Raw genomic sequence first — 25,407 nt, forward strand, 5'->3', positions numbered from 1 at the left:
GACTATTCGTTCAATAATATCTCCACTACCAGCGATTTGATTTCTACTAACAGAATCGAAAACGAGTGGTCATTACCACTCGATTTAAAAATGAGTAGTCGTCCTTTTTCAAAAATAGCATTTCGGCAATTTCCAGATTCTTTCAAACTGCGAATTCGTAAGTTCAAAATTCCAAAATCAGTCCCCAGGTGTTTAAAGCATCGAATGTTAATTGCTTATCGTCGCTGCGCGTGCAAAATTCGCTATGTGATTTTTAACGATTTTTCGTTTTCAATGCCATTTTAAACCTTATTTCTAGATACATATGCTCCAAAAACAGCGTCGAGCTCATTTCAGTATTACAGGTTTTATCAAAAGTAGGTATGTGACGCCCATACATTGAATGTTCTTCCTATAATCGCTAACTGCAATAAATCACATAACTACATTATCATCTTATAACAGCAGTTTTGGAATTGCGCCTGCTATGTGAATTATGACACATAGCTATATTTTTGGAAATATTGTATAATAAGATGTGTTAGATGTTTGTGCCCGATTTTTACAATCTCATACATAGCGATAATTTAGTACTATTTGTATAAATCGTGAATGTTTCCAGATCGTGTGTTTTGCGTCACATAGCAGGCTTTTCTTATAAAAATCTCTTAAAACTTGTTTAAATGGTGTATGGTAGCTGGGTTTATCGTCAAGTATAACCTCTATAAATGAGACAGAGTGTAGTTTCCCTTTTTTTTGAGACTATGTCTGAAAGTACTCACTCTGACCGAATAGTTATTTTTTAATATTAGTTAAAAATAAATCATTTCAAATTGATTTTTAAGATTAACTGTCAGAAATTTATTAGTGTTTAGTATACTGACAAATTTCGTGTAGGGTTCAGTTTGTGTAAACGTATATTACAAACTATCGAAATAAGATAAATGTATGCTAAGTAACTCAAAAAAATAGCAAGTGATTTATCATTGCCTTGAAGTGGCAAGACATCGTTTTGTATGAAATTTTGTGTGATAAGATCTACCTATCCTTTCTGGAAACATTTTACAATAAATTAATGAAAATGAAATGTTTAATAAATGAAAAAAAGCTGAATTGAGAAATCACATAAAGTTTTGAATGACAAAGATTTTTATCTTTTTCGGATCAAAAGGGAAAAATGGAACCCTTATACAATTATGTACTTTCTTGTCAATCCGTTTATCTATTTGTCAATATTCTTTATTTCGGAAAAACCCTATACTCAAGTGTACTGTACCGTTCCTTGAAGCTGTAAAAAAACCTTATTTCCAAGTAAATACAACATAGGTTAATTGAGTTGAAAAAAAATCTACACTCTCAAGGAAGTCAAAATTAATAGGGTACTTCCGGTTGACCTAAACTATAAAATTTGGAAAATAAATCGTATTACACCATACATCAGTACATGATTATTAATATATAGTTGTGAGAAAAAAATAGTAAAATGTACACGTAACCTTCGGTGTTCGAGACAGACTAGAATTATCCGGTTTTTTCAAGTTAAACATGCATAATGAAAACTTATTCAATACGTAAATGTTTACATAATACCACATTGAGCAACTTTGTAACTGAAATAACCTCCATTCATAAAAATTAATGGAATAAATATATTATTATTGTTGTAATATATTGGTAGTAAAGTAATATATTAATTAAATCGAGTTTTTTATTATAGTATTGTGTATTAAGCTTATAGTATTAAATCGTGGTTTTTCTGAAATAATTTATTCGAAAATGAATTGATAAATTACAAATAAACAACAACATAGTTAATTCAAATCATATGATTAAATAACTATGTGACGATAAAGTGCACAAACTGTATTTTGTTCCTTAAGAATAAAATCTAGTTATGTGATTGTAAGACACATACCGGTATTTACGACTCAAATTATAATCGCTATGTAACATATTTATGAAAAAATATTTTTTTAACCTTATAATAACTAAAATATAATTTCAAGTAATTTCTTAATGTATGCAAAAGTGAAAATACTTATGCCATAAAAATATTGATTTATTAATGTTAAATAATTGCCGAAATAAACAGTTTTTTGTGTCTCCTGTAAAGTAGGTTAAAAACACATAGCGAAATTTGCACGCGCAGCGACGTTATGCTTGTACAATAATTTCCATCAGTTTTGTATTTGTTTAATTTTGTTTCTTTATGTTGCCCAAAATTTCACTGGAAACAGCACCAGTTTTTAATTAACTCCCTAATACGCAACTTTACAGATATGTCGCGAAAAAACCATGGCGCATTCAAAAGCGTTATTACGCGGCAGACTGCTTTGTAGCCTAGCTTTAGTACTCTCAGGAATATGGTTAGTCTAATGTATGGAAGAACCATTTTAATTTGAGCCCTCATTATAGCAGGTCTTTATTTTTGCACTTTGTTGGCGTGATTGATATACATATTGGTACCAAATTTCAGCTTTCTAGTGCTAACGGTTACTGAGATTATCCGCGGATGGACGGACGGACGGACGGACGGACAGACAGACATGGCGAAACTATAAGGGTTCCTAGTTGACTACGGAACCCTAAAAACATAATTCAGATTTTGTGAAAATTATAGAGCAACACAGAATTATAGAATTTAGATTAAGATCAATCAGGAACAAGTTGATTCCACGAAAACATGTTTTTGTAAATGGTTGCTAGATGAGAGCGTCTAAAGTCTCGCCTGTCAAAAAATTTAAATCTTCAAAGCCAAGCTTCTTCTACATATTACTCAAAACACATCGCTTGGCCCTCCAAAACAAAGTTCAACCGAACTACATGTCAACTGCAAAGTCTGCACAGCATTCGGAATGTAGCCCCAGAGGACATGTTTGAATAAGTGTGTGATTGCGGCGGAGGTTTTCACCTTTTTGCGATTCGTCGCAAATACACTCGTGTAAACTGTCCACGTATCTTATGTGGCTTTTGGGATGCATTCGAGTTTCACGGGACGGGAATAATTAACTTTTACTTTGACGGACAATACTTGGTTCTTTTGTGGTACAGATACCTACTCTTATGCTATTGATTTTCGCCCTCCGGCCGTTTTGGCAACCAAGTCTCGCAACCAGTTGTTGAAAAAGAATTAACATTCTTGTTACGCAACTAGTTGCCTAAAAAGAAATGATATTCCTGTCCCACAACTAACGTTTATAATTACTGAAGTTTCGCAACCAAGTTGCCGAGAAGGAAATAAATGTATTTGTTTACAACTGGTTACCAAATAAGACTTTTATTTCTTATTTCACAACTAGCATAGTGACACCACGTGACACCTAGAATATCCTAAAATCAAACAGACGTTTTAATAATACCTATATACAGAAGTTCAATAGTGCTATTTAAAAATATAAATGTTTATTTGACATCTTTGACATCTGCTCCATTATACAATTTATATTCTTTTTATTCTGCAGTGATGCACATAAGGTTATCTAGTATTTATTGCTAATAATAGCGACAACGATTGATCAAGTGTCCAGTGATCACACCATTACATATCGGACGGGTATTCATAATGTCTACTTCAAATGTATATCCCACACGTGATATTGTATTTATTAGTACGAAAAGAGGAGGAGTGTCAATGCTGTACAATGATCGCCAATATCACCGAAAAAAGATTTATGTTAATAAGAACTCGTTCTGGAAATATTTCACAACAAAAGGATGCAAAGGTAATATCACTTTAAATAGTCGTAACGAAATTGTGAACCATAGTGTACACCTACTGGGTTGTTTGGGTGACAGCGGTTAAAATATTATTAAAAAGAAAATGGATGACCTCAAACGGAAAACAAGCAGCAATTTTGAATCGATTCCCAAACAATATAATGACATAATGACATGATTCGTGATTTAAAAAATGATGGATATGATTTAATACTAGCTGATGTACCAAAATTTAATAGTGTAACAACTGGGTTATATGCTGAAAGAAACAAAGTTGTTGGTGCTAAGAAATTACGATTTGCACGTGCACTTGACGTGACAGTGCCAAAGAAGTACGAAAAAATGCTACTTTGTGATTATATTGACGAAAATTAGGATTTAAGATTGATTATTTTCTGTAATGATAATAATACGAAAACGGAAATTAAGAATATTAGTCACTTTTTTGCTGATGGCACTTTCAAGAGTTGTCCTAAGGGGTTCCATCAATTGTACACAATACACGGATATGATGATAAAACTCACATAATTACCCCTATATTTTATGCCCTTATACCAAACAAGAAAACAGTAACTTATAAATTGTTACTGAAATTGATCAAGAAGCAGATTTCTGGTTTCCAACCAGCTAAAATTACACTCGATTTTGAGGTAGCTGCTATAAATGCCTTTCAGCAAACATTTATTGAAATCATCTTTAAAGGCTGCTACTATCATTTCAATCGCTGCTTGTGGAAAAAAGCGAAATGCCTGAAGACAACTACAAGAGTATTGAAAAGACACGTATCAAGATGTATCAGGATAGCCCGCTTGCCACAGAGTGACATTAATGAAGGGTATACATATGTTATTGGAAGAAGCCCTAAAGACAATCAAATTAAAAAGTTCAACAAATATTTTTAAAATCAGTGGATTAAAAAACATGATTTCGGCAATTCTTGTTCTTGTGCAAAAAAAATTATCAGAACTAATAACAACATTGAAGGTTAGCATCGCAAAATTAACAGTTTTGTTGGACGGACACATCCTACTTTAGCACATCTACTAGACGTGTTAGATTCCGAAAAATCATCGTACAATTTAAAAAAAAAAACAAACAACAAACAAGAAAAGAGGGAATATGCGGAGATAGATCAGGAAATTGAGTCGGCGTTAAACGATTTACAAGAAAAAGTTATTTCTGTCGGACATTGCATAGAAATCATAAGCCCTTTTGTCATGCCTTGGTGAATGGATGCTAATAGATAAAAGATAATATTAATGATAAGTATTACATTTAGTTGAGAAATCAGTAACTTTGTGTTTTGTTAGATTAGAAATATGCAATTTAATTTTTACTGTTTAAAAACGAACTTCTACCTCTATAGTTTAAAGGCCCACGCTTTGTTTTATTTTTAGGTGCAAGATTGGAAGTTTAATGGACATTGTTGATTAATGCTTAAGTAATAATAATTTTTGTATTTGATATATGCCTTTTATTAATATCTAGCCTAAATATTAAACCAGAAAGCACACTGTCATGTCATGATTCAGTTGGTTCGAAAGTACGGAACCAATTTGATTTCTAGGCCACTATAGAACCCTGACACAATCACAATGATATGAGATCTCAAGCGGCTTTCATATTGACGTTCACTGTGACAAGGCACGAAATGGCGTAGGAATCAAATTTATTAACCGGTAACTAGGTGTGACTTGCCCGAACAAATGTTATATTATGTATAGACGGACAATACTTGCTTCTTCTTTGGTACAGATCTGATACCTACTCTTATGCTATTGATTTTCGTGAAAAATTAATTTTTGACGCTGAAAAGAGCGATGTAAAAAGTTTTACCTCCTTCCGCGCGTCTTTTTGTATTATCGGCTCCGTAGCTAGAGCGATTAGGACTTGTATTTGATATAAGATTTTCATTTTGACGGTGAAAATTTGAAATGAGTCGTTGGTCTAATACAAGATCTGTACTGGGGTTGAAAATAATCAAAACATAGCGGTAAAATATAAATAATTACCCCTAAAAATTGCACCAATTCAAACAAGCTTACCTACAGACAGATGTGCTGTTGAACTGAAGTGGTTTCATTTAATACACCTTTGTCCTCCGATCACAAAGCATATGGTCCAAGAGCTGGCAGGATTTTGGAGTAGGTCCTTGAGGCAACCTGGAAAGGTGCTCAGATGCTTCTCTGATCATAGCCAACATCAGGTCTGCAAGTCTGGCAGCTGGGGAGCGGGGCTTTATCGAGCTATGAATTTTTAAAGATTTAATTTTTTGAGGCCCAAAAAAGGTGTTTGAGGCAACCTGGAATTATTAAAAAGTGAAAATAGAGTTCCTCAGAAGTCGCATAGTATTTATGCCAGATCATTTGGCCGGGTCCTTCACCGTGCCAGAACGGTACAAAGTGGTAAAAAAAAAAATTCCAAAAAAGGTTCTTGAGGCAGTCTGTCATTTTTATCAGTGAAAGATGAGGGTCTAAATAGCCATGGAAAAATAATGCCATGACATGAGGTGGGGTCCGTACCCTGCCATTCGATCTTGAAAGTCAATTTTTTAGTTTTTCGTAAATAACTCGTAAACGGTGGCCCACAGCAAAAAAATATGTTAAACAGAAAATATCTACATAAAATTTCCTACAAGAAAGGTTATGTACGTTTTTTCGATAGGATCAATAAATAAATGGATAATTTAGTAAGAAAGTTTTTTTTAATCGATTACATGCTCCGTTTTTCGTCAATACCTCGTAAACGGTGGCCCACAGCAAAAAATTATGTTAAACAGAAAATATCTACATAAAATTTCCTATAAGAAAGGTTATATAACTTTTTTCGCTAGGATCAATTTTTTAGTTAGAAAGTATTTTTAAATAGATATTTGGGCCGTTTTTTGTTGATAACTCAAAAACGGTGGCTCACAGCCAAAAATAATGTTAGACAGAATTAATCTACATAATATTTCCTACAAGAAAGGTTCTATACGTTTTTTCGCTAGAATCAATATTTTAGTTGGAAAGTATTTTTAAATACATTTCATGGGCAGTTTTTTGTTAATAACTCGAAATCGGTGGCTCACAGCCAAAAATAATGTTATACAGAATTAATCTACATAATATTTCCCACAAGAAAGGTTCTATAACATTTTTCGCTAGAATCAATATTTTAGTTGGAAAGTATTTTTAAATAGATTACATGGGCCGTTTTTTGTTAATAACTCGAAATCGGTGGCTCACAGCCAAAACTAATGTTACACAAAATTAATCTACATAATATTTCCTACAGAAGGGTTCTATAACATTTTTCGCTAGAATCAATATTTTAGTTGGAAATTATTTTTAAATAGATTTCATGGGCCGTTTTTTGTTAATAACTCGAAATCGGTGGCTCACAGCCAAAACTAATGTTACACAGAATTAATCTTCATAATATTTCCTACAAGAAAGGTTCTATAATATCTTTCGCTAGGATCAATATTTTAGTTGGGAAGTATTTTTAAATAGATTTCATGGGCCGTTTTTTGTAAATACCTCGTAAACGGTGGCCTACAGCTAATTAAAATGTTCACAAGAATAAAATCTACATAAAATTTCCTATAAGAAAGGTTCTATACGTTTTTTCGCTAGTATCAATATTTTAGTTGGAAAGTATTTTGAAATAGATTACATGGGCCGCTTTTTGTTAATAACATCAAAAACGGTGCTCCATTACCAGAAATAATATTAAACAGAAATAATCTATATAATATTTGCTACAAGAAACGTTATGTAAGATTTTTCGTTAGGATCAATATTTTAGTAGGACAGTATTTTAAATAGATTACACGAGCCGTTTTTTGCAAATAACTCGAAAACGGTGGTCCACAGCTAAATCAATCTTCAACGGGAATAACAAACATAAAATTTGCTACAATAAAAGTTTTGTACGTTTTTTCGCTAGGATCAATAATATTTAAATAGATTTATTTATTTTATTTATTTACACAAAGAAAATTACACAGTATGACAGTATACAAAACTAAAGCACCGTGAATTTTAAATAAACATTACAACAAGTAGCACAAAATTAAATATTAAATAAACAGCAAAATCAAAACATTACATACCATAACATAACTAATAAATAACAGATGAAGGCCTAGCATCCAATCCCACACAAAACCTCATGCATTCGTCACGTATAAACGCCCATCTGCTCGCAAGAATATCAACATTAGGTGCCACGTCTAAAAACTCATTCACTATTTGCAGTGCACGAACTAGCGGTCACTTGCGGCAAAACACGGTTCGAGCGGCCGGCACTGCCAGTAGGGGGTGCCTACATTCACGAAAAGCATATTTCGTCACAGAGGGAACAAATAGACGGACCAGCTGGGATACTAAAACCGGGCAATCTGACTCCCCCTTCAAAATACCACATGCAACAGACATCAGCACGACATTACGCCTAACTTCTAACGAGAAGAAACCCAACGTCCCCAAAAGGAATTTTGTTGGGTACAAGAATCGGTAATACCCGTACATTTTTTTATAAAAGAAACGCAAAAATATTTTTTGGACCTTTTCGAGCAGCACGATGTAGCGAGATGTGTCATGGGGATTCCAAACGGCTGAGGCTGTCTCAAGCTTACTTCTCACGAGGGCAGTATAAAGAAGCTTTATGTCCCTGGGATTGTCAAATTCTTTGGCGTTGCGGACAACAAACCCAAGCCTGCGGTAACAGTCTGCAGCAAGCATTGTCATGTGCTCATGAAAGTTAAGGTGGGAATCTAAAACAACCCTCAAGTCCCGTATCGACGTGACACGGGCGATGGGTTTCCACCCCAGGAGATACTGCCTACACAGGGGACTACGCGCTTTACAAAAAGTAATAACCGCACAGTTGTCAACATTGAACTGAAGTTTCAGAAGTTTGTTTACAAGACTCAATTCATAAACCCGATCAATATCACTTTGTAAAGATTGTAAGTCAGAATCTTCCTGGACCCTGAAAATTAGTTTCAGGTCGTCAGCATAGAGTAGGCATTGCGCATGCTTAGGCACCAAGGCCAGATCATTGACCATAACACCAAAGAGCAGAGGACCCAGAATAGAGCCCTGACTGACCCCGGAACGGGTGGGGTAGGCACTCGACACAAAGCATCCGTGCTGCACATATTGCCGTCTATCACGTAGATAACTAGCAAAAAGGCAAAGCAGTTTAGGCGAGAAACCAATGCTGCATAATTTGCTTAAGAGTACGTCGTTATCTACGCGATCAAAGGCTTTTTTGAAATTAAAGTACAGCACGTCCACCTGCATCCCTCTATCTAAGTAGCGCGAAACGGAATCAACCAAGGTTAAGAGGCCTTATTCCTAAAGAAGAGCGGTTTTTGCAAAATGTAACATTTTTCATTCAAAACTATAAAGAAACTTTACTTAAGTGATTATTAAAAAAAACCGGCCAAGAGCGTGTCGGGCCACGCTCAGTGTAGGGTTCCGTAGTTTTTCGTATTTTTTTCAAAAACTACTGAACCTATCAAGTTCAAAACAATTTTCCTAGAAAGTCTTTATAAAGTTCTACTTTTGTGATTTTTTTCATATGGTTCAAAAGTTAGAGGGGGGGGACGCACTTTTTTTTCCTTTAGGAGCGATTATTTCCGAAAATAATAATATTATCAAAAAACGATCTTAGTAAACCCTTATTTATTTTTAAATACCTATCCAACGATATATCACACGTTGGGGTTGGAATGAAAAAAATATCAGCCCCCACTTTATATGTAGGGGGGGTACCCTAATAAAACATTTTTTTCCATTTTTTATTTTTGCACTTTGTTAGCGTGATTGATATACATATTGGTACCAAATTTCAGCTTTCTAGTGCTTACGGTTACTGAGATTATCCGCGGACGGACGGACGGACGGACGGACGGACGGACAGACAGACATGGCGAAACTATAAGGGTTCCTAGTTGACTACGGAACCCTAAAAACTGATAATGTTCCTAAAAGAACATATCTTAAGCTAGTTAATCATAATATAATATTTTAAAATATGTCTTTTTATACTTAAAAGAAATCAGTTTTTTCGGTACACGTTTTCAAATTTCGTAGTGGGATCACTCGTTTAGAATCGTGATTGTGCTGTTATAGTATTTTATGCAACAGGCGTTTAAAGGAGGTCAAAAAAGACGAGTGGCGTGGGTAACAATTTGAGGCGAAGCCGAAAATTGTTATTAAGACGCCACGAGTATTTTTTGACTCAGTTAAACACCGTTGCATACAATACTTTTTCTACGACCATGCACTTACTTTTGAATAGTTTTCTAGAATAACTTTCGTGAAATCCGCACTGTTTCCTACAAGTATTTTGACTTGTCTTCTGCAATGTTTCTGCACTCACCCTGTCGCTCGCACTCCCCCGCGCCGCCGCCCGCCCCGGCCGGCGCCCCGCGGCCCGCTATATCCCTTAACGGCTACCTAACAATGCTGTAAGAGCTATATCGTATGCGTGGGTGCGCGGGGCGCCGGCCGGGGGCGGGCATCTTTTATGTAGGGTTTTAACGATCTATGCACGACACGGTAAATGACGAATAACAACACGGGAGTAGAAAAAATATGTTATTTGGGGTAATAAATGATCACAATCCTATTTGTTATATCCAGCATGGGAAGCATGGTCGCGCGATAGACGATAAAATCTATCGCGCGACCATGCTCCCCGTGCTGTACGAGGTAATCATAGTTTGACATTTTAAGATTTATTTGAAATGGTGGATAAATAACCTTCCGTATCTTCCCCATTTTTAGGGTTCCGTAGTAAACTAGGAACCCTTATAGTTTCGCCATGTCTGTCTGTCCGTCCGTCCGTCCGTCCGTCCGTCCGTCCGTCCGTCCGCGGATAATCTCAGTAACCGTTAGCACTAGAAAGCTGAAATTTGGTGTCAATATGTATATCAATCACGCCAACAAAGTGCAAAAATAAAAAATGGAAAAAAATGTTTTATTAGGGTACCCTCCCTACATGTAAAGTGGGGGCTGATATTTTTTTTCATTCCAACCCCAACGTGTGATATATTGTTGGATAGGTATTCAAAAATGAATAAGGGTTTACTAATATCGTTTTTTGATAATATTAATAGTTTCGGAAATAATCGCTCCTAAAGGAAAAAAAAGTGCGTCCCCCCCCCTCTAACTTTTGAACCATATGTTTAAAAAATATGAAAAAAATCACAAAAGTAGAACTTTATAAAGACTTTCTAGGAAAATTGTTTTGAACTTGATAGGTTTAGTAGTTTTTGAGAAAAATACGAAAAACTACGGAACCCTACACTGAGCGTGGCCCGACACGCTCTTGGCCGGTTTTTTCGATAAAAAGAGGTTTACATTATGTATTTTTCCTGCGATTCCTGCATTTATTGTAACTCTTAAATAATATTATCCTAAACTAGAACTTCTTGTTGACATATAAGAAAAAAATTATACATATAGGACATACCTTTCTGTCGACAGTCATTTTTTTAAAGCACCTGAAATTCGAATAAAATACACTGTGTTGATACGGGCCCGCTCACTCCGCTCAGTCTGCGCCGAGCGCTCGTAGACAACGGACTTGCGTTCGATCGTCCGGCGCTCCTTGCTTTCGTAAGTAGCTAGATAGTTCCGAGAAATGCTGTATACTGCGACTTAACAAATCTTGATCCCGTGGGTGGCAAACAGGCATACGGTCTTATATATAGCTGCAACCCCACTGATTTCTAACCTCTCCCTATATCTGGAGAACGGCTAAACCGATTTCGACGGTCGAAGTGTCTTTGTATAGAGGGAGCGGGGAGACGTGTGGAAAAAATATGGAATCTGGTCTGCGACTCTTGGGTCAAAAAATGTTGGACGGCCTGGCTAAACGGGGGAGATATTGGGGGTGCTCGACCAAATGTCATAGAAGACCCTGGGCAGTTTTTGAGGCCGCCATTTTTTTTTCAAAATGGCCGACTTTTTTTTTGTAGATTTTTCAAGTTTATCCTAGAGTGCTCAAATTTTGGTCATAGAATCTCTCTAGGGTCTAGATTAGAATGATATAAAAAATTTTGAAAAATGCTACAAATGTGAAAAAAATTTCCACTTTTTGTATGGCAACTTTTAAACCGTAAGAGATAGCCGGGGGGTGCTCGATCAAATGTCATACAGGAGCCCGAGTAGAAAAAAGTTGCATCAAAAAATTCAAAATGGCCGACTTTTTTTTTTTCAAGTTGGTCCGAGCGCGCTGAACTTTTGCATGCGGCTGTATGGGCCCCTAGAATACAAATGTCAAAAAAATTTTTTCGAAAATCCAAGATGGCCGCCGTTATGGCAAAATAAATTTTTCAAGTATTTTCGCGAACCCGAAGGGCGAGCTTCAGGGTGGGAGGCCGAAGGCCGACCCCGCGGAGGGCCGCAGGAACGGAGCTCACCTTTAGGCTCCCACCCGGGCCAAATCCAAGTAATTTCACTGCGGGCATAAAGTGCTCCCATACAATTTCCTTACAAAAGTGTCTTAAACAAGCGTAACCGGCGGGCCGAAGGCCCGACGGTGGAGCTTCGGAGCCGAGCGAAGGCCGAAGGCCGAGCTCCGCGTAGGGCCTAAGGCCCGGAGCGTCCCTGATCGACTCGCCGGCGGTCCGGGAAGTTGGAAAAATACTTTCCAACTAAAATATTGATCCTAGCGAAAAATATTATAGAATCTTTCTTGTAGGAAATATTATGAAGATTAATTCTGTGAAACATTAGTTTTGGCTGTGAGCCACCGATTTCGAGTTATTAACAAAAAACGGCCCATGATATCTATTCAAAAATACTTTCCAACTAAAATATTGATTCTAGCGAAAAATGTTATAGAACCTTTCTTGTAGGAAATATTATGTAGATCAATTCTGTATAACATTATTTTTGGCTATGAGCCACCGATTTCGAGTTATTAACAAAAAACGGCCCATGAAATCTATTTAAAAATACTTTCCAACTAAAATATTGATCCTAGCGAAAAATCTTATAGAACCTTTTTTGTAGAAAATATTATGTAGATTAATTCTGTCTAACATTATTTTTGGCTGTGAGCCGCCGTTTTTGAGTTATCAACAAAAAACGGCTCAAATATCTATTTAAAAATACTTTCCAACTAAAAAATTGATCCTAGCGAAAAAAGTTATATTACCTTTCTTATAGGAAATTTTATGTAGATATTTTCTGTTTAACATATTTTTTTACTGTGGGCCACCGTTTACGAGGTATTAACGAAAAACGGAGCATGTAATCGATTAAAAAAAACTTTCTTACTAAATTATCCATTTATATATTGATCCTATCGAAAAAACGTACATAACCTTTCTTGTAGGAAATGTTATGTAGATATTTTCTGTTTAACATATTTTTTTGCTGTGGGCCACCGTTTACGAGTTATTTACGAAAAACTAAAAAATTGACTTTCAAGATCGAATAGCAGGGTACGGACCCCACCTCATGTCATGGCATTATTTTTCCATGGCTATTTAGACCCTCATCTTTCACTGGTAAAAATGACAGACTGCCTCAAGAACCTTTTTTGGAATTATTTTTTTACCACTTTGTACCGTTCTGGCACGGTGAAGGACCCGGCCAAATGATCTGGCATAAATACTATGCGACTTCTGAGGAACTCTATTTTCACTTTTTAATAATTCCAGGTTGCCTCAAACACCTTTTTTGGGCCTCAAAAAATTAAATCTTTAAAAATTCATAGCTCGATAAAGCCCCGCTCCCCAGCTGCCAGACTTGCAGACCTGATGTTGGCTATGATCAGAGAAGCATCTGAGCACCTTTCCAGGTTGCCTCAAGGACCTACTCCAAAATCCTGCCAGCTCTCCGTCTAATACAATACCGTGGCCTGAGGGCCAATACGGCGCGTGGCGCGGGTATACCGTGGGTAATTCTGGTAGGGCATGAAAGGTAATTTTGGATGAGGTGATATTTTCGTACTAATTCAATTCAATTCAAAATATCTTTATTCATGTAGGCCTAGTTACAAGCTCTTATGAATAGTTCATTACATATATATTATGATCTTAATCTAACCTAATTATCAGAGCAATTTATTGTTGTAAATTATTGTTCATAATAATATTGAGTCTATAATATACAATTTCATATAAAAATAATCGTTAAACAAAAAATATATAATTAGGTATATGTATATATAAAAATACATGTCTAGAATATTTCTAGGAAAAATCCAATGTCCAAAAAAATACAATATTAATTTCATCAACAATAATAATAATAATAAACGTAAAAATAAGAAACCATTTCGAATAACAATTAATCCCACGTTGTTTTATCATTCATGTACTAAAAATAAGTGCTATGCCAAAGCAAAATCGGCGGTCATTTTGAAATTGTAACCATAAGTTACGCTTATGACCCATTTTTCTTATTTTTTTTTTCATTTTTGAATCAAGATTGACGGATAGATGGATGGACTATAATAACATTTTCTCAATGAATATAAATAAGTAATCGGTTTTAATATTCCTCATCATCAAGGAAAACATCGTGAGGAAACCGGACTAATTCCATTAAGGCCTAGTTACCCTTCGGGTTGGAAGGTCAGATGGCAGTCGCTTTCGTAAAACTAGTGCCTACGCCAAATCTTGGGATTAGTTGTCAAGAGCGGACCCCAGGCTCCCGGAGCCGTGGCCAATGCCGGGATAACGCAAGGAGGATGATGATGATTCCTCATCTTCAGTTAATTTTCATGTTCTGTTTTTAGGGTTCCGTAGTCAACTAGGAACCCTTATAGTTTCGCCATGTCTGTCTGTCTGTCCGTCTGTCCGTCCGTCCGTCCGTCCGTCCGTCCGCGGATAATCTCAGTAACCGTTAGCACTAGAAAGCTGAAATTTGGTACCAATATGTATATCAATCACGCCAACAAAGTGCACAAATAAAAAATGGAAAAAAATGTTTTATTAGGGTACCCCCCCTACATGTAAAGTGGGGGCTGATATTTTTTTTCATTCCAACCCCAACATGTGATATATTGTTGGATAGGTATTTAAAAATGAATGAGGGTTTACTAAGATCGTTTTTTGATAATATTAATATATTAACCCTCTAACTTTTGAACCATGTGTTTAAAAAATATGAAAAAAATCACAAAAGTAGAACTTTATAAAGACTTTCTAAGAAAATTGTTTTAAACTTGATAGGTTCAGTAGTTTTTGAGAAAAATACGGAAAACTACGGAACCCTACACTGAGCGTGGCCCGACACGTTCTTGGCCGGTTTTCAATCAATCAATCAATCAATCAAAATATTCTTTATTCAAATAGGCTTACAATAAGCACTTTTAAATTGTCAACAGTGTACAATATTTATCTTATTCTAAATATCAGAGCAATTTATTGGTGCAATAAACAATATTGTTTTAAAACTACATTGATTTAATAAAATGATATCAATCTAAATTGTATAAAAAAATACTAGTATAAAAACTTCTAGAATAAATTCTAAATGTCAAAAAAATTGTGTAAAAATACATTGAATTATCAATATCATCATTAATAAGCTATATAATTAATGGTTTTCAGCAATACTTGTATCCCACAGTGTTTCATCATTCATGTAGTCTTGTGTGCTATAGTAGGCTTTAGAGATCAGTATACGCTTTACATAATGTTTAAATCGATTAAAAGACAGTTCAGTGATGGCATTAGGAAGTTTGTTATAAAATCTTACACAATTACCCATGAATGATTTTTTAATTTTATGGAGCCGAGTGAAGGGCACTGCAAGCTTATGCTTATTTCTAGTGTTTATATTATGTACATCACAGTTTTTCTTAAATTTACAAATGTTTTTATGTACATACATAATATTCTCATAAATATATTGACAATGCACTGTCATTATATTAATGTCCTTAAACTTATCTCTAAGTGAGTCTCTATGGTTCATTTTGTATATTGCTCGAATAGCCCCCTTCTGCAGAACAAATATGGTATTTATCTCTGAAGCACTGCCCCATAGTAAAATACCATATGACATAATGCTGTGAAAGTAACTAAAATAAACTAATCGAGCTGTTTCCACGTCTGTTAACTGACGGATCTTGCTCACTGCAAATGCTGCAGAGCTCAGTCTATTCGAGAGGGTAGCAATATGGGGACCCCACTGATGATTTCTTTTATTTAATGACGGTTATTCTGCAAATATAGAGTAAGATTACCATTCTACCGACTAGCTTATTATCTTAATTTTTTTTTTTTTTTTTATTATAAATGGGCTTACTCTTGACCACAGACTAGCCAAAGGCAAAGACGTGGCCTACGATGGAGTGAGCTCGCCCAGAAGATGCCTGTTCACTCTTGATTTGAAGGTTGCCGGGTTATATGAGCTCGGAAATATAGCCGCCGGCAAGGAATTCCACTCCTTGGCAGTGCGCATAAGAAAAGAAGAAGCAAAGCGCTTCGTGCGGATTCGTGGAATATCCACCAAGTAAGGATGGAGACCTGCCGTGCGTCTAAGAGTCCGATGGTAGAATGGGGACGGTGGAATAAGCTCGTGTAGCTCTTAATGGACAAAACGGTCGTTTTTCAACAGTCAAAAGTACTTACGATAAAAAATGATGGCTGCATTGATCTTAATAAACAATTCAATACTTAGTACATATTTGGAGACTTTATATTTTTTAAATTGTATCTAAAACACTCGAAAATTAATCACTTTTATCAAAAAGAGATATAGACTAAGCTTCATCAATGGCCACACGGTAGGAAAATAAAATTGTGCTTGAGTAACCTTAAAAAAAACAATCTGAACGTATCAGGACATCAGCAATAACATGCATATGCCCATGAGCATATTGAGAATACCTCACCCACCCCTCGCTCCGGTTTTTCACCTTTTTATCTCAACAATGGCACTCGATATGATTGCCCGGGGCTGCCAACGTTTAGCCCTACAAGGGTTGATTGAGCTTTTTGAATGCTGTGGCGTTTGGTTGCTTCCAATATATGTGGACGATAGAACAATTTTCATACTAAATTGAGTGTGACTAATGTTTTTAGAAAGTATCTAGTCTGTTGTTCGCTAAATAGATAATTTTAGAATTTTTTAATTAAAATAGTCTAATTTCTTGTCGATTACCGGAAACTGAAAGACTACCTACACGTTTTGCGATAGAAAATTACAATTGTATTTAATAATTTAGCTACGTAGGCAATTATTAAAAAACCATTTCTTACGAAATCAATACAAAACAATTATTAGCATAGCAAAAAGATAATTGTTAATGATATATATTTTGAAGGACCAAGGTAATAAAAAGTGTGAAACGAATGCAAGTAAAAATAGTTCCGTAAAAACTTTTGACACCAAACTCATCAGTTTTCATGTCACACAAGACAGATTATCAGATTAATATCCAACATAACGGTATTTGTTCAGGACTCCCCTGAACTTTGCAATACCCCAAAAGGCACCTGCTCAAAATAACATCACGAGGTGTTTGCCGAGGTACGGACAGACAGCCGACAAACTGGATTACACGCCTCCATCACTGTCCAACTGATTGATGGGCCACTGGTCAAATGAGATCCTTTTAACCAACCAACCATTCACTTTTAAACCTTACCCGTTTGTTCTAAGAGCTATCGGAGCTGTAAAAGACATCTTTGAAATTGTTCTTACTTTTCTAATCTGTCATTACACCGCTTTTCACTACTGCGTGAGGCACTTTCGACTTTACGCTGATAGCTTTTGGTCTGCATAACGCGCCCCTTGAGAGACTTTGATGTTTTGCACCTATCGATGATCTGTCTTTGTGAATAGAGGCGATTTGTTCGATGGATTTTAATGGGAGATTAAAGTACATTGTTAGTCACCAGGTTAGTAAGTGGCTTCTTGACAGTTGGGATGCATTAATATTGAGCAGTGAAAAGGTCAAAATTTAAGAATAACCTTACTATTAGTTCTGTGCTCCTGCTGGTTTGTAAAGCTGCCACAACTCAAGGAGGTGAAGGTGTCTTAGGGTCGATAAAGTACTTGTAAACCGTGTGCTTGTTTGTTTGCACAGGCTGTAGTGGTAAATCGACAAGAAACGACAAAATTTGTGAACTGTATTTTTATTACATCAAAAACAGATTTGTTAAAACGTAAGCCTCAAAATTTTTGCGTTGCCAAAACATAATACCTATCAGGCTTTTAGAGATTCCATATGCAATTAAACTACAATGCATAAATATATTGCAATGACTATTTCAAAATTATACCGCTTATATCGCCCAAAAATACTTTAAACAAGGAAATTTTATATTCTGTAAAACGGAAACTGCCAAAACAACTTAGCTAAATACAAAACCACAAGGCAATAAAACTAAATGACATCAACTAATTCCAAAGCTCATTACTACACCTCCGTCCCGTGACGTCTAGACGCAGCTAAATAAGCTTTTTATATCGCGATCTCTCCAATAACTGCGTTAAAATGGTAATGCAACGTCTGTAGGGGCATTAGACAATTACACACAAACACCAACTTAACTCTGCGTCTCAAAAAATTTATAACAAGCGACAAGGAACTTTAGATAGAGGGAAATAAAGACTGGTTGAGGTTTGGTGTGTAGTGAAATACTGTTGGTAGTTTCAGTCGTTGTAAAAACGATACTTTTGCCGAAAAACGATTTAGTTCCCGATAAAATCAGAATAAGGGTGTGTTTCATAAATATTGTATTGGTGTTTGAGCATGTATTGGTTGCGATAGTTTGGGGTTTGTATTCATTGATGACGATAAAATCTATTACTTTGATTTTATCGTCATATTATTTATCTTGCTCGTTTTTGTCCAGAACGTGCAAGTTGTAGAATGAGCTGCCTTCTAAAGTGTTCCTTCTTTATGACAAGAGGTTCTTCAAGAAGCAGGTATTTAGGGTTCTAAAACCTCGGCTACGCATGGCTCCTCTAATATTGCTTATGTGCATGGGCGGCGATGTACAACCAATATACTTAAATGTGGAACGTAGTAAATAGTGGTATTTTTATGTTATTCGTGCAGCCTGTCAAGAAATAGTAGAAAGTAAAAACCGGCCAAGAGCGTGTCGGGCCACGCTCAGTGTAGGGTTCCGTAGTTTTCCGTATTTTTCTCAAAAACTACTGAACCTATCAAGTTCAAAACAATTTTCCTAGAAAGTCTTTATAAAGTTCTACTTTTGTGAATTATTTCATATTTTTTAAACATGTGGTTCAAAAGTTAGAGGGGGGGGACGCAATTTTTTTCCTTTAGGAGCGATTATTTCCGAAAATATTAATATTATGAAAAAACGATCTTAGTAAACCCTTATTCATTTTTAAATACCTATCCAACAATATATCACACGTTGGGGTTGGAATGAAAAAAAAATATCAGCCCCCACTTTACATGTAGGGGGGGGACCCCAATAAAACATTTTTTTCCATTTTTTATTTTTGTACTTTGTTGGCGTGATTGATATACATATTGGTACCAAATTTCAGCTTTCTAGTGCTAACGGTTACTGAGATTATCTGCGGATGGACGGACGGACGGACGGACGGACGGACGGACGGACGGACGGACGGACGGACGGACAGACAGACATGGCGAAACTATAAGGGTTCCTAGTTGACTACGGAACCCTAAAAAGTGGCAAAAACTTAATGTCGTATCGTTTTCTTACAAATAATGACAAGGGCAATATTACGACGTTCCCATTATTTAATGTCTGCTCTGTTTTTGCCAGGTTGCTGTAAATATTTAATTGCAGTTTGTGTATTTTGAGGTTAGATTTCAGGAAAAAATCTTTTAAATAATTTATGATTTACTGACACATTAAAAAAAACGGTGGAAAGACTACGCAGTCTTTCCACCGTTTTTTCCACGCAGAAGAAAGAGGTCCTGAGGAAAAAATGGGAAAGTAGGTACTCAAATAGGAGGAATTAGACAAAGGACCGGAGTAAATGAAAAATCACTGTAGATGAGGCCAAGACCCACCAAAGGGTTGTAGCGCCACAGGAAGTAAGAAGTAAGTGAGTAATTTATTCAGAAATTTAGGCCAATAAAGACAATGCAAGACTTGCAAAAAGCACAACGCACCAGTTTAGCAGTTATTAATGAAACGCGCGTCCCGTGTAGATGCGTCTCCGCTGCCGACACCTGATTACTCACGAGACAATGCTTTCTAATTTGGAACCGATACTAAGGCCGAGTCATAATGGTTGCAATTTTATTTAACTATTTTTTCTGATTGTACACGGTATTTTGTAAAAAAAATCTTAGTCTGAAGTTTGTATCCTAGCCCAGTAAATAAATTATTGTTTTAATAATACAAAAATAAAACTATCTAGTCAAATCTTGGAATAAAAATTACAAAAAATTAACCATTTAATACAGCTTAATTTATCTACATACATTCAAAAGACTAGAGTAAGATTTTGTACTGTATTGCTTAAAAAGTTACTTGTTAAAATATATTCATACAGTAAAATAATAATAGACAGGATAAAACCATAATTATGAAATATTTGTAACTATTTGGATAAATAAAACAATACAAGTAACATTATATTTATATCCTATATTATGTTATTAGAATACCATCTATTTTATAATTCAATGTTATTTCTAAAGCGTCTAAGCCTTAAATATTCCTTCCAGAGCAACCGATGTGATTTCATCATTAAGAACAACATGTTTACCATTATAATCTGCAGCATAAATAATGTAACTAATATTAACGTAGCCAGGTCCTCTATCATTATCATTTCTGCCAAATGTATTATAAACATCGTTGCACTACCACTTATTAAGATTATGAAAGTAGCTACTCGTATCTTTTTCCAAGCATTTAACCTCGAGTTGCTGCTAATCTTTTTTCTACAGACTAAAGCTATCAACACTCTTAAATATAATCCAATATTTACTAAATTTACTCCGTATACTGCATACTGGCTAGCATATTGAAATCCAGAGAAATTATCCACTGCTTCAAAAACCCCTGGCAAAACCCACGCAAAAATATTGGCTTTGATATATACATGATCACAAGAAGATGTAAATATTTTCACAATGTCAATATAAAAAGTAATACAAGCTACTAGTAACCAATAAATAAATGATGACATACTACAATTAAGAATAAAGGTAATTAAATAAAAATCAAAAATAACAAAGGGAATGATTAATGCACACACTGTAGCCGCAAAACTTATGTTGGCGAATACAAAGTTTCTGAAACGTCTCCATTTGATTATGTATATCCATGACACAACACTGAAAACGAATGCCAGAAGAGAAGAAATCGCAGCAGCTAACCACAGTATTGCTACCACGATCGTTTCTATTGCTTCACTCCAGTTTGGTGATTCTCTAACGTACTCATCTTCTATAATTTTATTTAATTTCATTAATTCGTCCAAAAAACTTAGATTAAAATGTTTCTCTATATACGCATCAATGTCCGTTGCATTTTTTCACTGATATTCATAAAAGTAATCAAAAACTTTTCAATAGTATCCTTGTTTGTGAGGGTTTCGGACATTTTAATATTTGTTTTATTCGTCACTTTTTGTCAAATTTATGTATTTTTCGTCACTAGATGTAGACTGTTATAATCAACAGTTACAATCAAACTGATGTATTTGATAAGCTTATTATTTTAATTAATGAAATGGTTTGTTATCAACAATGGTAACACATAATTAGTATAAAAATTTAACTTTTAATTTCTATTACAAATCCGATTGTGTTAATAGTTATTGGCTTTTAAAATGTCGGTGCTTAAGTAGAACAGTATTGCAATAGTACCTATTGTAGCAGAGTGACGTTTATGAACGCACTCTTTAAATGTCATATCTGTGGCTGTCACTTTTGACAGCTCTCTTGCTTGCTAGCCACGGCGACGCATGGATGTTGCACTAAACACAAAATTGTATTAATATTTATTAAGTTACATAATACTAAAATAAACACAAATTTTCTATCATTAAGTGTTTTAATCAAGATCACTACATGGCGCAGCCGTAACGGAAGATACCTGACGAAGATTAAACACGATTACGGAAACCACGTTTTGCCGGCCGGCCAGACATCATGGGCGAAGAAGACAAAGAAGTGAAAGAAGAGCTTGGACAACTAAGAGTCGACAACATTGCGGTTGAGTATAAAATGCCGGCGAGTCTAAATTTGGACGATATTGATAATTGCTGGCCGCAATGGCAAAAATTCAAGCTTTCTTTCAAAAACTTTATACTGGCAGCGGGCTTTGAAAGATTGTCGGAAGCCCGAAAAGCTGCTATTTTAATTAATTGCATAGGCCAACAGGCCCAGGACTTATACTTCAACGTGCTAAGAGACGAAAATAAAGATAAACTGACCGAAGTAATTCAAATTTTTGACGACTATTTCATAGTTCATAGTGTAGGGGCAAGTGTTCAACCTGTGGACACTTTCCAGATTTTGATATATTTTTTAATTTTAATGAAACACCACTGACAGTATCATTACACTCTTTATTTTTTCCAAAGAACAACTAATCAGTCTTTAATCAACACAGACTTTTATAGTGCTAGCTAGACAGTAACAAAAGATATGAGCTCTTTTTTAAAAATGCAGTTTTTGTCCACAGGTACATAAGGCGTTTGTACCTGTGGACTTTAATATCCTGCCTATGGACGGCACTGTACCTAAGGACATAAAATCAACAATATAGATTTAACAAAATATTTTCTTTTTAAACTCTCAATTAACAAAATAAAATAATAATCAAGTTACTAAATAACACGTTGGTTATATTTTAATAGACATTTTGCTTCTTGGCATTGCAATATTCTTGATACAACTCTTCAGCAAACTCGTCAGAGTGGGATGAGTTTCCACGATCAACACAGTCATCGGAATCATCATTCAGCACGTAACACTTTTGACAAATGAAACTAGATTCATTACCAGAATCTATATTGTCCTTGTGAGCTTTTGATACGCACTTTTCATGGTATTCTGCCTTACAAATACTGCACACAAGTAAAGCTTTTTTGCTATATTTTTCACATCTTGTATGATAACTTAGTGTTCTCTAAGATACAATTTTTTTTTGTGTCTGATGCCTGGTCAGACTTACTACAATTAGGTATTGCTACGTCTTTCTTATTAGGTGATTCTTGCACATTTTTAGGCTTAACTTTGGTAGGATTCATGGCTTTTTTTGGTTTAATTTTACTTGTACTTGACTGATGTAGTTCTATTAGACTTATATTGACCGGGATATAGACCGTGACAGTTCTTACATAGGGCAGACCAAGCGCACTATTGCCTGCAGAATTAAAGAACACATTGCTGCAGTCAAAAAGAACGATACTCGCAAGTCTGCTATTGCTCAACATCTCATTGAGTCGGGTGCAAATCATTGGATCGAGTTGCATAGTCCTAAGTTAATTTCGACGGAACGCCACTACATACCGAGATTGGTAAGAGAAGCCATTGAGATTCACAAATATAAAAATTTCAATCGTGAGGATGGATTCAAACTATCTAATGTATGGAATCCAGTGATTTGTTTGTGTAAAAAACCGGTGAAGTCAGAATTGAACAAACGTAGTGACACTGTGAGTGTAGTGTGTTTGGACAGACCATCGAGTGTGAACGCGACCAGTGGTAATGCTGAAAGTGAATGCAGCCGACGCGCGCGAAGGAGGGTAGATCGCGCGCTGTCTATACAACTTTAACATCCACCCGACTTCGTCAGTTTTTCCGTGATCATGATGCATGCAACTGCGTCGAAATATCGGGAGCTCGACAAAAATCAAAAAGGTAATCACGGTCTATATCCCGGTCAATATACGTCTAATGAAAATAACCGTGAATCATTCAAAACTCTTGATGTAGTTCTTCCTTATTTCCTTTTTTATTAGCAGTGTTCTTTCTTTTATTAATTTCTCGCTTTAATTCCTCCATCTGAATTGAGTTTTTCACTGGCGTATCAGTTAGTATCCTAGTTTTACCAGGTTTTCTTCCACGTTGAACTGTCCAAGCGACTTTGGTCGAGATTCTGGCCCAGATATAATTTTTGGTACTTAAAAATCGTTGAGTTTGGAATTTTGTATTTTTCAGCAGCTTTCCGCACAGAACATCCATTATTTACTTCCCGAACTGCATCCCTTAAAGTATCGGGGCATATCTTGCTACGTATTTGTGCACTTTTACTATGAGGCACTGAAATAAAATAAAAATATTTATAATTTTGAAATGTCCACAGATACAACAAGCAATATTGTACCTGTGGACAGTCCATAGGTACATTCAAGAAACTGTCCACAGGTACAAATTTGACACTTTTATTTTTAAACCGTTACCGATTATTTTTAAAACTACTTGCGGGAAGTAAAAACCAAAGAAAGCAAAGATCAAACATTAAATTTATATATGTGAGCACTAAAATAGTCGTATTAATTACATAATTTGCAAAAATCACATTGAAAATGCAAGTATAAACTTACTTTTTGGCACAAAAACTTTCAACAGCCGCACGAGACACAATTCCGTCCATTTATAAAAATGGCGTCTGACCAGTGTTGCCATATCAGAAAAATACTATTTGAATACGTACTCGATATTTGTCTATGGCCTTTTGTTTTTTAAATACTGTTAGTGTCCAAAGGTACACGCGTCCACAGGTTGAACACTTGCCCCTAGGACTAGCACAAAACTTAGAATGTACTGAAGAGCAAAAAACAATGTTAATTAATGAAAGTGCAGCTGATAGTGAGTTAGACATATTAAGAGACTTTATACAAAATGGTTGGCCTACTAATAATAAAAATATTCCTAATGGGTTGCATGACTATCATAAATTACGAGGTGAACTTTCAGTAGATAACAGTCTAGTATTTCTTAATGACAGACTAATTGTTCCTAAAAGCTTAAGAGCATCATTTTTGAAGACATTGCACGAAGGTCACATAGGTATGACAAAAATGAAGCAGCTTGCTAGAAAATTGTATTATTGGCCACATATTGATTCACATGTTGAAGAATTTGTTAAACGATGTTTTCCTTGTCAGACACATCAAAATAATAACATAAAGGAGCCTTTACTCCCACATAAAGTACCTTCATTGCCTTTTGCGAAGATAGCCACGGATATTATGGATTTTAAAACCAAAAGTTACCTCGTAGTTTACGATTACTACTCGAAATGGCTAGATATCAAATATATACGTAATAAAAGTGCTAAGAGTACTATTGAGGCATTAACTGACATATTTTCTAATTTTGGTTTTCCTAAAGAAATTGTCTCTGATCATGTACCTTTTGATTCCAAAGAATGTAGAGACTTTGCTCGTGATAATGGATTTGTTTTCACGTACACTAGCCCTAGGTACCCAAAGTCGAACGGATTGGCGGAACGGGGGGTGCAGGTTGCCAGAAAGATCTTAACTAAGTGTCATGAAGACAATACAGATTATAGACTAGCACTACTTCATTATCGAGCCTCACCTGTATCTGGCACAAACCTGTCTCCGTCTGAGTTAATGTTAAATAGAAATTTGAAAACAAAATTAATAGTAAATAGACAATACCTGCAACCAAAAATAAATTATAGCGTACACCAAGAGTTTGACAGGACGAGAAGTAGAAACATTAGAAATTATAACAAAACAAGTCGGTATAAAAGTCCATTTGTAGTCGGCCAATCAATATGGTTTAAGAAAGACCCAAAT

At 35.5% G+C, this 25,407-nt stretch overlaps 1 protein-coding gene across 1 annotated transcript; it reads right to left on the reverse strand.

The window, feature by feature from the left end:
• Positions 1 to 22,356: 22,356 nt before the first annotated feature.
• Positions 22,357 to 23,874, reverse strand: LOC125224686. Its single transcript, XM_048128117.1, has 2 exons — positions 23,569 to 23,874; positions 22,357 to 22,922 (listed from the first exon to the last, which is right to left on the reverse strand). The coding sequence occupies exons 1-2, from the start codon at positions 23,819 to 23,821 to the stop codon at positions 22,735 to 22,737; spliced, it is 441 nt and encodes a 146-aa protein (XP_047984074.1). The 5' UTR covers positions 23,822 to 23,874; the 3' UTR covers positions 22,357 to 22,734.
• Between the last annotated feature and the right edge of the window lie 1,533 nt (positions 23,875 to 25,407).

Source organism: Leguminivora glycinivorella, chromosome 3 (genome assembly GCF_023078275.1).
Source record: "Leguminivora glycinivorella isolate SPB_JAAS2020 chromosome 3, LegGlyc_1.1, whole genome shotgun sequence".
NCBI lineage: Eukaryota > Metazoa > Arthropoda > Insecta > Lepidoptera > Tortricidae > Leguminivora > Leguminivora glycinivorella.